Here is a 12315-nt window from a genome sequence, read left to right on the forward strand (position 1 = left end):
TCAGCAACCCATACTTGTAAGAGCCGACAAACGGGGTTGGATGGCCAGGCTCGTTGACTTGGTTGATGCATGTCATCGTATCCCAGTTGCGCAGTTCGATGCTCATGATGTCAATCACCGGACTGTCTGGTCCAGATTCGATTATTTACAGACTGCCGTCATATAACAATTGTTATATTTTGGGAAAACACTTTCTGAGTAAACTACAGATTCTCGTTCGGATCCTGGACGGGACTCAACACAAAAAAGTACGAGAGGCTGTACTTTACTATGAAAGTGTTATCCCAAATATAATATATGTTAGATTCAACCTCTACCTATATAGCATTGAGTGCCGTCCTATAGCTGGAATATTGCTGAGTGCGGCGTTTAACAACAAACAAACAAAAACAAACACTAAAGATGGTATTAACCATGAAATCGAAAAATGAACCCCAAGCAATGAATCGAAGTCATTTGTTGATAATGTATCCGTTCAGAAAGTCACGGTATTACGCTAACATCTTGTCTTGGTAAGCTTTTTGAGAAAAATCTACTAAAAAGATTAGAAACGCGGACATCCCGAAATGCCTGTAATTTTCCCGAAATGTTGCAGTACGTTTGGCTTTAGGAAAGAGCACAGTGCTGTCATGTCGCTATTTACCCTCATTGAATGTGTGCAAAGTTATGTTAACAGGGGATCATGTATAAGTAACGAGAAAGCTTTTGATCAAATATGGCACTCGGGTCTCTCCGTAAAACTCTATCATCTTGGTATTAGAGGTAAAATGTAGTCTCTGTCACACCACTGTTATACTTCCATGTATGCGTGTGTTCAGTATAAGGGCGAACAATCTGATGCATTTGCTGTTAGACAAGGTATAGGTCAGGGTAGAGTTATCTCAGCTTGGCTTTTTCTTGTGTGCATAAATGACCTCATAACTGAGCTTCGGCAGTTAGATACAGGATGCTGATGATACTACTCTCATCAGTTCCAGCCCTAAAGGTCTACAAACAGCCTTAGATACAGTTGTTAATTACGTATTCAAATGGCGATTAACTTATAATGCATCGAAAAGTAAAATTGTTGTGTTTTCATAAAAAGAAGCAGATATTGTGTACGCATGCTCATCACTTATGAGATTATGACATACCTTTGTTTGATAATGTAAAATATGCGGGTGTTGTTCTGCAAAGTAAGGCGTACTGTTAATTCTCTCCTCTCTGTTGGTCTAAATAGTAGCGAATTACATCAGTACGCATAGCATGGTTGGCTATATAGATAAATGTAGACTACAACTTCTTGGGCGTCTCTCCAACAATTCATGTGCCTCAATTTGTAAAACTGCGCCACTGGGTCACTCTATTATTTTCCATAACAATAATTTACACAGTTTATGTGGAATGTTGCTTTCAACAGCTAAGAAATTTAACCTATTTCATCATGTATTTCACAACGTTTACACAGGGGAATTCTCCGCGAAGAATAAGTGCAGAAAGGTTGTATTAAATGAAACAACTACCCACGAGGAAGAAGTATTGAAATATAAACTATCATGTTGAGCTGACCTGTTTCGATATTCTAAAATTCACACAACACGTACTCCCCATGTGTTATACAGCTTTGTAATAAGATTTCCTGAATTGAGAGAAAAAATACTGTATGTAATAAGGATTGGATCCAGAAGCAAAATATCTAAGGAATGTACATAATGGAATAGTTTTGCTCATGATTATTACTATCATGTCATATTAAACTCTGAATGTCTACTTTCAGAGAGAGAGGTGTATTTTTTTCCACTCCAATTGATAACCGTGATGGTCTGTGTGGGGCTCAGAACATTTCAATCAGCTCTCCTGTACATATTCCACAGAGTTTGTGGAACAAATGCCTTGTGGAGTTCACGAAACCTGCTTATTTAAGGAAGATCCTACAGACATGTGTACCAGTGTACAGTTTCACGTTTCATAATATTTTATCTCAACGGTTTTATTCCAAACATCTGGCCAGTTGACATTTAGTTAGCTGTTGCAGTTATTGATCCGTTCTTGCGTTAAGCAGATCATGTGACCAACATTTTTTATGACTGACTGTTACATAGTGTGCACACAATTTCACATGTAATGCTGAAGTTCTTTTTCATTCTGTCGTAGACATATAAGACGGAGATGGCCATAGATGGACATTTATTTTCACAACAGACTTGTTTCAGACCACCGGATCTGAATAAAACCTGTTATCTTGAATTGGCACAAACTTCTAGTTGTTTTCTCGGACTCCGAGTAGTTATTGATAACAGAACCTGCATATGCTATGCTCGATTTAATAAATATCGTTTCTCCATTGGCAAGCATATTGATAAACAAAGACAAGTGAGTGAGGACATACAGATACAATCATGGCGATCCTATGTCAGGCACACACACACACACACACACACACACACACACACACACACACACACACACACACACACACACACACACACACACACACACACACACACACGTATACACTAACCACTATATTACATTTCAGCTTTCAGTTTAGAAAACAAACTTATGAGATATTTACACGGGTCTTCATATATCCAAGAATTATGAATTGAGTTAATCCTAACATTACAGGTACACTGGTGAATTATTCGTGTCATATACAACGTTATACATATTCCCGTAAACTTCACGTTTCATATCGTGATGGCAAATTGCAATAGGATCGATATACCACCATGAATCATGTTTGTGATTAATATTGTTTTTCGTGTTTATATGGAAAAACAGTGTCAACAGTGTATGTGGGTGTGCTTCAACTTTATACTTGAAATTAAACGTACCTATTACCCGCAGCTTACTAAAAACACTTTGACAGGTGGTGCCAACTGATGATTCACAATCAAACTCCTGCATCTACAAGTGACAAAATCCATTACTGTCAACATCAGGTCCGGGAAGGCGCTTCTATCTACGTGTTTTACCATCACGAGTTCGCCCACTCAACAACGCTATCCTATCCGTTATGTTAGGCATATGGCATCTAATGGCGTTGTTTTTTTTGCTTAATGCCGCACTCAGCAATATTCCAATACATGACGTCGGTCTGTAAATAATCGAGTCTGGACCAGACAATCAAAAGGGTGACACATGATCCGCCTACAGGAGGTCTGAATACAATAGTCAATCAAGTGGTAGGTATTCTTTTGGCCAAACTTGGGAGTAATTGAGCTGGGTTTAACGCCATTTTAAACAATATTCCAGTTATATCACAGCCCATGATCTTAATGTGGAAGGAGAACCCGAAGTTATACAGGTCTGTACCACTTTGGTAAAACCCACCAGCATGGATATGGGGCTGACAAATCAAGAAACATAATCGGGGCGAACCGGGATTCGAACCCAAAATCAGACATAATTATTTTGAATACGATCTTGCTCACTTTCTTAAAATTGGATCAGATATTGGATGAAAGAATCACCATCCAAATTTCGATATCTTACTTGACAAGACGACCTGGTGAGAATGTCCAAAATAATACTATAATACCAACAGAAACACAGAGTACATCCAATTTTGTTTCCGGGCTATCAGTCGTCCCCATACACGCCTGTTTAATTATATGATTTTTCTATTGTATGAAACAGCGATATGTATGGTGGCCGAAAGGGAACATCGCTTTCTCTCTCGCTCTATCACTTTCTCGCTCTATCGCTTTCTCGCTCAATCGCTTTCTATCTCTATCGCTTTCTTGCGGTATAGCATTATCCCGCGATATGCCAAGGAGAGGCACGGGCCACCGCGCCGTGGTTGCCCGTGCCTATAATAAAAACAGAAGATGAGGTTGGGTTAAATGGCAGAGGGTGTGCAGGTACTAGTGGGCTACTTAGCTGCTAATTGTGTATACCAAAATGCTACCGTTGCCATGGCCACGCGCGTGGCCGACGGCGATTGCAGCTAGCGCTGCTGGCCTGGGACTGCTACCGCTGTCCGGCCCCCACGGTAGCATATTTCATCGCTACCATTGCTTGGCAACTCCCACGCTGCCAAAAGCAGCTCCACGCTGCTGGCCTAAGTCAGACTGCCGCTGCCCGGCCCCAGGTAGCCGGCCAAAGCAGATCACACTGCCCGGCCCCATTAGCAAAACCATTGTGCGGCCCCCCGCCGCGGACCCAACTGTCAGCTACCGCTTGACAAGACGACTTCCGCCGCCGGGCCCATATACGTGGCAATTGTTTGCCCCAACGTATGTTATTTTACGATTCCCCGGCTGAAAAGTCGGGAAAGACAAGGTTCCCACTGAGAAGCAGGTAACCCCGGAAAGGTTCCCGCTGAAAAGCAGGTAGCCTTAAGCACGAGTATTAATTTGGAAGCAAGTTAATTTGTTACTAGCAGTGTAGCCCACAAGAACCCCGCCACAAAGCACCCGAGTGCTACCCCACACCCACGGCCACACGATACGCGGAGATAGCATTGTTGCCCGGCTTGCCTATGTACTGAAAGGAAACACTAACCTGTGGAGATAATATCCTTACTGGCGCAAAACGAGCGCCAGGGCATGCAATAAATTGTCCGTAAACACACACAGTCCTTTGTCGCTGAGGTGGACGCCCTCCCAGGCGTACCATGTCTTGTCTGATGCCAGGATCTGGGGATGTGGCACCATTGTACCGCCGAGCTCTTTGACTCGGTTGGCCAGTCGGCGGTTGGTATTCTTCCGCATCCCCTCGATTTTTAGTGGGTCCCTGGCATCGTGCCAGTAGCGCCTGGGCAGCATTGAGGATACGATGATCCTGGTGTCAGGAAGCTGGGGTTGTATCCGAAGGATTGATGCCACCATGTCAAGGTAGAGTTGGCTGCTACAGGTCGTTGGAGCCGAGGTGAATGATGAGGGCTCTGGGGCTGCGCCGTGTCGCCTTGACCTGTGCATCCAGAATGGTGTCCAGCTCCTTCCACCTCATCCCCCCTCGTGCCAGCCATAGCATCCTCGGTTGGTTCGGACTGGTGCCCTTCAGGAGCAAGTACTGCCGTGCCCTGGCCATGTAGCTGGATCCCACCATCCAAACTGTAAACAATAAGAAGTGTAGTAAGTACCATGAAAGACTATTTGAATTAGTTGTGCAACATTGAATTTGTTGGTAGGCGTATGTAAGCATTGTAGCAATCTGATTTCCACCTGCCGTATTGTTGTATGAGGTGTTCGGGCACCCCGTTCATGGCTGCTGATGTGGCTGCCCCAATGCGGAAGGAGTGCGAAGAATAGCAGGCCGTGTTTATGTTGCTGTGTGCTAAGGCCTTTTTTAGGAGTGCCTGGAATTGGTACCTTGTAACGGGGGAATGGTCAAAGTGGACGAATGCATGTTGTGGGCCGGAGGGGCGCGCCTCCAGGTAGTGCTTGATGGCGACTACCGGACATAGCGGGTTACCTGGTATAGGTGACATTGTAACTGTTGTCCCCATCCTGTACTGATCGGACTTTGAGTGTGGTAAATGGATTGCAAGCTGCTGGGGGTTGCCCGAGAAGCTTAGATTCTGGATGGCGCAACCTGTTTTTGAGGGTCCAATTTGGACCAGTTCGCTAACCCTAAAGAAGCCGAAGAAGGCTGTGCAGTAGACTGCCTTGAACAGCCTGGCTTCATATGCTGATGAGCATACGTGAGGCAGATTGTTGGTTACTACCTGCAGCAGATCTGCAGTGATCGGTTTTCTGGTGTCTGGACGGCCCGCTGATTTGTGTAAGCCAGTTACAATCTTGCCTACCAGGAAATGGTTTGTACAGTCGGTGAGCCCGTGGAATTTGTGGTGTGAAGACAGCGCTGCAATGTAAGTCTTGACTGTGTTGGGGGAGTGGTGAGTGACTGACAGATAAGCAATAAAGTTTACGACCTGATCCAGCGGGACTGGCCACACTTCTTGTAGCTGGTGTGCGGACCGGAACTGGTGCAAGGCATTGATGCCTGTTTGGTAAGTGGCCCATGTATTAGTAGACAGAGATTGTTGTAGGAGTCTGCCGGCTTCCTGCCTCAGATCAGCCATATGTTGCACGGGATAGGTGTGGGGTTCTGGTCCGCGGCTGGTGCTGCCTCTCGGAAGCGTTTGAGCTGAAACCTCGAGAGAGCATCGGCAATAGTGTTAGCAGTGGAACATACATACTTTGCCTTAAACATAATATTATATCGGAGGCACTGCAGGATTAGGCGACGGAGTAGGCTCATCACTCTGGGGGCCTTGGTTGACTGCTTGTTGATTATTGTTACGACGGCTTGGTTGTCGCAGTAAAAGAGGACCTTTTTGTTTGCGAGTTGCTTGCCCCAGATTTGGATGGCCAGTGTGATGGGGAACAGCTCCAGGAGCGTCAAGTCCCGTGTAGTTCCATCCGTCACCCACTGGGTTGGCCATGCGCCGTTAAACCATTTGCCCTGCATGTAGGCCCCAAAGCCGGCGCCGCCCGCTGCGTCTGAAAACAGCTGGAGGAAATCGCTGTCCACCCATAGTTGGTCCTGAAACACTGAAATGCCGTTGTAACTTGTAAGAAATGTTAACCACATTTGTAGGTCTTCCTTGACCCAGCTGGTAATCCTAATGTGGTGAAATGGTTGCTTACCTTTGCTAAGCAGATCGATTAGCCTGCGGCTGAATGCCCTTGCCATTGGTATAGCCCTGCACATAAAGTTAAGCTTGCCTATGAGGGACTGAAGGGCCCTTTTTGTGACCTTGATGTTACCTGTTGGCAGGATGTCATGGATTTCCCTTGTTGCCTCCTTGATCTTGGGCTCTGGGATTCTGATCTGCATTGCAATGGTGTCGATTTCCAGCCCTAGGAATGTCAGTTTGGTTGTGGGGCCCACCGTCTTGTCGTGCGCAATAGGAACCCCGAGCTGTTCAAGTGTATTCACGCATCCGTTGAGGTTGTCTGAGCAGTGGCTGGTGCCTGCTGTGCCCCCCGTTAGGAAGTCGTCCAGGTAATGCATGATCGGACGCGTTGGAAGATGCGATTGCATGCACCATTGCAAGAAGGTACTAAACGTTTCAAATATGGCGCAAGAGATGGAACAGCCAAATGGTAAGCATTTATCGAAATAGAACTCACCTTCGAATCTGATGCCTAGCAGCTCGAAATCGGATGGGTGGACTGGTATAATTCTAAAGGCCGACTGAATGTCGAATTTTGCTAGTAGTGCTCCCTTTCCCAGTTGTTGAACCATATGGGTAGCTTCATCAAATCTGGCGTACACAACGGAGCAGGCCTCTGTGTCTATGAAGTCATTTATAGATTTACCCCTGGGATAGGATAGATGGTGAATTAGACGGAATTCCTCCGCATGCTTACCTAGGTGCTGACCATACCCTGGCTGCTTCTTGGGCACCAGGCCTATTGGGGATACTTGGAGGTTGTCTAGGGGGGTGTCCTTGAAGGGGCCCGCCATCCTGCCAAGGTCGACTTCCTTTTGTAGTTTTTGTTTCACGTAACCTGCCGTGTCTTGGTGCGTGGCTGATCGCAAGTTTCGTGCCAGGCGACCCTTGCGGCTTCCCTGGAACTCGAGCTTAAAGCCAAAGCTAAAACCTACCCATAAATAATTTGCATCTCTGTAATTGACCCTAGCATATTGGCGTAACCAAGGTGCCATTTCATTGAGGTCCACGGGGGAAGGGGCTATTGAATTTACCTGCCTTGCGGGGTTGTTTTCTGTTAGGAAAAGGCTGATTGGGCTTGTATGGGGTCGGTTGGACCCCATTCCCTCGAAAGCAGGTCCTAGAGCTATGGGAATGTTCGCCACACTTACCGCATTTGTGAGTGTACTTACAGTTAACCCTGCTACAGCCAAATTTATTGAAATCCCAGCATACCTGACTGGCGATGTCCCCCTGTACGCGTGTCATTGCGCCCCGTCCGCCTGATTCTGGTTGTCGTACCGGCTGTGTTACCATGTACTTCAGCCACAACTCCCCGTCGATGTTGTCCCAGCGTCGTGAGGGGTCCCTTGACATTCTGTGTCGGAATTGTTGGTCGTAGGTTGACCAGGCATCCCCCCCGAATCGAAGCGCCGCCGTCCGTATGGTTTCCATGTAGGACAGCAACCCCTGGGTTGTGCGGACCTCGGAGTGCCTACTAACATATATACACATGAAAATGTGGAAAGCTGAAGTCCAGCTCGCCAGGGACAGACGCTTTGGTTGCTGCTTAATTGGTTTAAAAATTACCTTACCTGAGGAGTCGTACGCCATGGTAATCGTACCGTCCTCGTGATCTCCCTCGTTGTTTGGTAGTATTGTGCCGAGGTCGACATACTCGCCACGCCAGATTTTTTCCCTCACCTGTTGTTTGACGTGCGCGTCTATCCCGTCCGCACGGAAAGATAGGGAATCCCCGTATCCTGTGGTGTGATTGGCTGGCCAAGCCGCGTCTCCGTCGGCCTCGTTGAGGGCATCGGGGATTCTCCCTATGTTGGGCGAAATGGCGGGCGAACTAAAACCACGCCTTACCTGTTGGTTTGCGCTAACCGGGCCAGGCGCTGAATGTTCCAGCAACTGGAGTATTTTTTCCAGTTGCTCGTTTACCTGGGTAGCCGAGTTGGCAGCCTGTGCGGCATTTGCAAGCTGCGCCGATTGTACGTTAATTCTGTTGCCACCTTCGATATTGCCGTGATTGGCAGACTCACCATCAGCTGTTGCCTCCTGTACAATGTGTACTCCCGGGGTTTGTCTTCTGGTTGTCCTGGGCTGCTTGGCTCCCCTCACCAGCTTGTGGTTGACGGTTGCTCTTCTCTTGGGAGGCATCACAAAGGTCGAGGTGGTGAGATTGTATTCCACAAGCGTAAATTGTCCCGAGGGTGAAGTTCGGGAGTGGAACGGAATAAATGCGATACGGCGAGTGCTGAAAATAGATGGTATTTAAAGCGTAATCGGCGAAACGGTCGCGATTGTGTAAATGCGATACGGCGAGTGTTGGAATAGATGGTATTCGAAGCGTAATCGACAAAACGGTCGCGACTGGGTACAAGACGACTTCCGCCGCCGGGCCCATATACGTGGCAATTGTTTGCCCCAACGTATGTTATTTTACGATTCCCCGGCTGAAAAGTCGGGAAAGACAAGGTTCCCACTGAGAAGCAGGTAACCCCGGAAAGGTTCCCGCTGAAAAGCAGGTAGCCTTAAGCACGAGTATTAATTTGGAAGCAAGTTAATTTGTTACTAGCAGTGTAGCCCACAAGAACCCCGCACACCTCGACATAGTTTATTGTTGAGACAGGTATTGCATATATTCATATATACAGCTATTAGGCAGTCATGTTTATTTACATATATCAGAATCATTTAAAAGTATGTACATATATACAAGCGCTCTGAAAACCTATTTTACATATGTACAGGTTTATTTACATATATACAATCCGCTCTGCTGGTACCTGTAATAGAATAAACGCTGAAAAAGAAGTGATTAGCATTCCAGGTGAAGAGGACACGTCAGGCTGAAAAGGAAAGAAAAGGGAGTGGCAAGCTGAGTGGGTGGGTGGGTGGGTGGGAAAGCGTTTCTAGACAGTGACACACGTGTGTACTGGTGGAGGGTTGGTCGCGAATGACCGACTAACAAAGAGGGGATGATGCTTGCGCGGGATTATTCCCCGGGCACGGTGCCGAGTGGTGGCCCGGGGTGATTGGGTTACGAGGGGTGGTTGGGTTACAGACGTAATTAGCCCATGGTTTGGATACGCGCCATAAAGTCATTTAGTCGTTAGTACTAAATGTAATTATGTTGTTGCATTAAGTGTTTAAGAGCTCGCCTTCTGCCTCAGCAATTTCGGCTGACCTATCCCTCTTTGGGACTCCGGTGTGTGAGTAGGGTACACATATCTATTGTGAGTTTGATGTTCACATAATTTCTGTTTTTGTATTGATATGATTTCTATTTTCTTATATTGATATGCTTTATAGCAATATTCCCTCTTGGCCACTATATAGGTCGCATGTCTTATGTGTTTCTATACGAAAAAAGCATATACGTAAAACAACATTAATGAATTGTTAAACCTTACCTTAGTTGGCGGAGGCTGAGTTGGGTTTTAATCATAAAAGAGAGCTGAGATTTTTCCAGTCACATTTCAATGGAGGGAATGTTGAAATTTTTTCACTATCTACTTAAACATAATTTAACTGTACAGACGTATGTGCTTTTATAACAATCCGCGGGTTGCTGCGTAAAACAAGAATTTGATTGATTTATGGCCCTAGTTAGTTTAATTAGATCCTCCGCCCCAGTCCAAGTTATCAAAACAGCAAATAACACCGCGCATGAGCGCTGAGTAGTACGTGTTCCTTAAAAAAACAATAGTGTTCTCCTGAAAACAACACTTAGGTTATATGAATGTTTGTTCTGTTTGCGGAGTAGATGTCATCAAAGTGGAAGTCCTCACCCAAGCTACGGTAATACTACCGGATGTCCATTATGTAATTTCTAGTTTTTAGATATTGTTCTCAGTAACCATAATGTGGAAATAGATAGTTGATTGGTTTTATATTCCAGTTGGTATTTCCGCTATTCAAAGTGTGCATCGAGGCCGTCTTATCAACAGTCATTTCTGAGACATAAATGCAAAGTTTAATTAATTAAGTTTACTCTCACTTTTTTTGCATTTATATTTAACTCTAACGTTAATTTCAAGATTTACAGTACATACTATTCAAAAGAAGTTAAAGAACATGGTTAGTCGATAGCGAAAGCAATAGAGCGAGAATGCGAGAAAGCGATAGAGCGAGAAAGTGATATTTCCCGTAATGCCGTACATTAAAACAGTTGTTGCTGATATTTAGTGATCTATTCCTGTAATTCTCACCGCTGTTTTTTTAACATCTTTAGTAGATAAATATGTTACAAATCGATACATGTATCGATTTCGGGATCACAATTATATTGATTAAGATGCATGTACATTATGCAGACAAAAGTTCACAGTTAAATTTCCCTTACAAAATACAGATGGACTAGACATATGTCTCTACCTTAAGTCACATATACGACTTTCAAGAGCGTCATTATAATTAACCCGTAACCCCATTCCTTGGACAAAAGAAATGAAATGTGTTGTAAATATTATTTAAAAACAACTCGTTTCTTATAATTACTTTCGATCAAAGTGTCTTCGAGAATTAAATTTAATGCTAAAGTGCTTGCAAAATAAAGTTTCCCGCCAGGAGAGACTAGATATCCGATTATAGAATAGGCTCAGGCAGGAATATACATATTTATGTTGCAATTCTCTATCCATTTAAACTGTATGGTTAACAATGGTGCGTTCTGATGTGAGTTATGTAGTTATCTACTACATGTTTGCACAGACAATGAGTCAGACACACACACAAACATAATTTTGACAAAACTATACTTAAGATATACATAAAATCTTACAATGATAGCTGATTGAACATATGTTATAGTATTGCATTTCATATTGTTATCAACTTTAACCATGTGGCCACACTGATTAATATGTCACTCCATATGTGTAGTTGACACGAGTACACATATCAACTGTGGTAACGCCACAGCTATGGGGGCGGTCGGGTTGCCTAGTGGTTAAAGCGTTCGCTCGTCACGCCGAAGACCCAGTTCGATTCGCCACATGGGTACAATGTGTGAAGCCCATTTCTGGTGTCCCCCAGCCGTGATGTTACTGAATTTTTGTTAAAAGCGACGTGAAACCATACTCACTCACTCACAGCTGTGTTTATCAAATTACTACATGCAAGTACATATACTTGTAGATTTGCACAAGACAAGAGACACAATTCAAGTTAAACATACATCAAATTTTAAAAAGAATATTTACGGACAACAGTATGACACACTGTAACATCATATTCTACCGAAAATAAGTTATAGAACACCCAAAATTATTAGATTGTATTTTTTATTTGCAAAACAATCAGCCATGCCTAATTAACCATAGTCTTCTTAACTTCTTTTGAATAGTACATTATTAGATTTTAACCTGATTTATTTAGAGCGTATTGCAATAATCTGCTTCGCGCTTTCGGCGTGATGGTCACATACAACTGAATAGGGCCGTAAATCAATTACATTTTACGCAAAACTCTGTGGATTGTTTTAAAATCACCTACGTCTGTACAGTTAAATTATATTGTAAGTAAATAGTGGGAAAAGTTCAACATTCCCTCCTAATTGCAGCAGATTTCACATGCGGACCCCATAGTGGTCAAGAGGGGATATTTGCTTAACCGCGAGAAAGCGAGAAAGCGACACTGCAAACTCGAAAACGTCGTTTTTTCCCGTATATGGTCATTGGACGGAAAAACGACGTTATTTGGACGTTTTCAAACCATCG

At 44.3% G+C, this 12315-nt stretch overlaps 1 protein-coding gene and 1 long non-coding RNA gene across 2 annotated transcripts in view; one reads left to right on the plus strand and one right to left on the minus strand.

Moving 5' to 3' along the window:
• Positions 1 to 4261: 4261 nt before the first annotated feature.
• On the minus strand, positions 4262 to 8561 carry LOC125383708. Its single transcript, XM_048402457.1, has 2 exons — positions 8182 to 8561; positions 4262 to 8084 (listed from the first exon to the last, which is right to left on the minus strand). The coding sequence occupies exon 2, from the start codon at positions 7708 to 7710 to the stop codon at positions 5998 to 6000; it is 1713 nt and encodes a 570-aa protein (XP_048258414.1). The 5' UTR covers positions 7711 to 8084; positions 8182 to 8561; the 3' UTR covers positions 4262 to 5997.
• A 1210-nt stretch (positions 8562 to 9771) lies between these two features.
• The window catches only part of LOC124147313, a 25162-nt gene continuing 22618 nt past the window's right edge, over positions 9772 to 12315 (plus strand). Inside the window, exon 1 of the long non-coding RNA XR_006862777.1 lies at positions 9772 to 9831. This is a non-coding gene — a long non-coding RNA (uncharacterized LOC124147313). The remainder of the gene's footprint in view (positions 9832 to 12315) is intronic.

Source organism: Haliotis rufescens, unplaced genomic scaffold (assembly GCF_023055435.1).
Source record: "Haliotis rufescens isolate VD_foot unplaced genomic scaffold, xgHalRufe1.0.p SCAF_26, whole genome shotgun sequence".
Classification (NCBI taxonomy): domain Eukaryota; kingdom Metazoa; phylum Mollusca; class Gastropoda; order Lepetellida; family Haliotidae; genus Haliotis; species Haliotis rufescens.

Bases quoted from the DNA above. Each gene is read 5' to 3' on its own strand.
- LOC125383708 (XM_048402457.1), bottom strand. From the start codon at position 7,710: ATGGGGTCCAACCGACCCCATACAAGCCCAATCAGCCTTTTCCTAACA.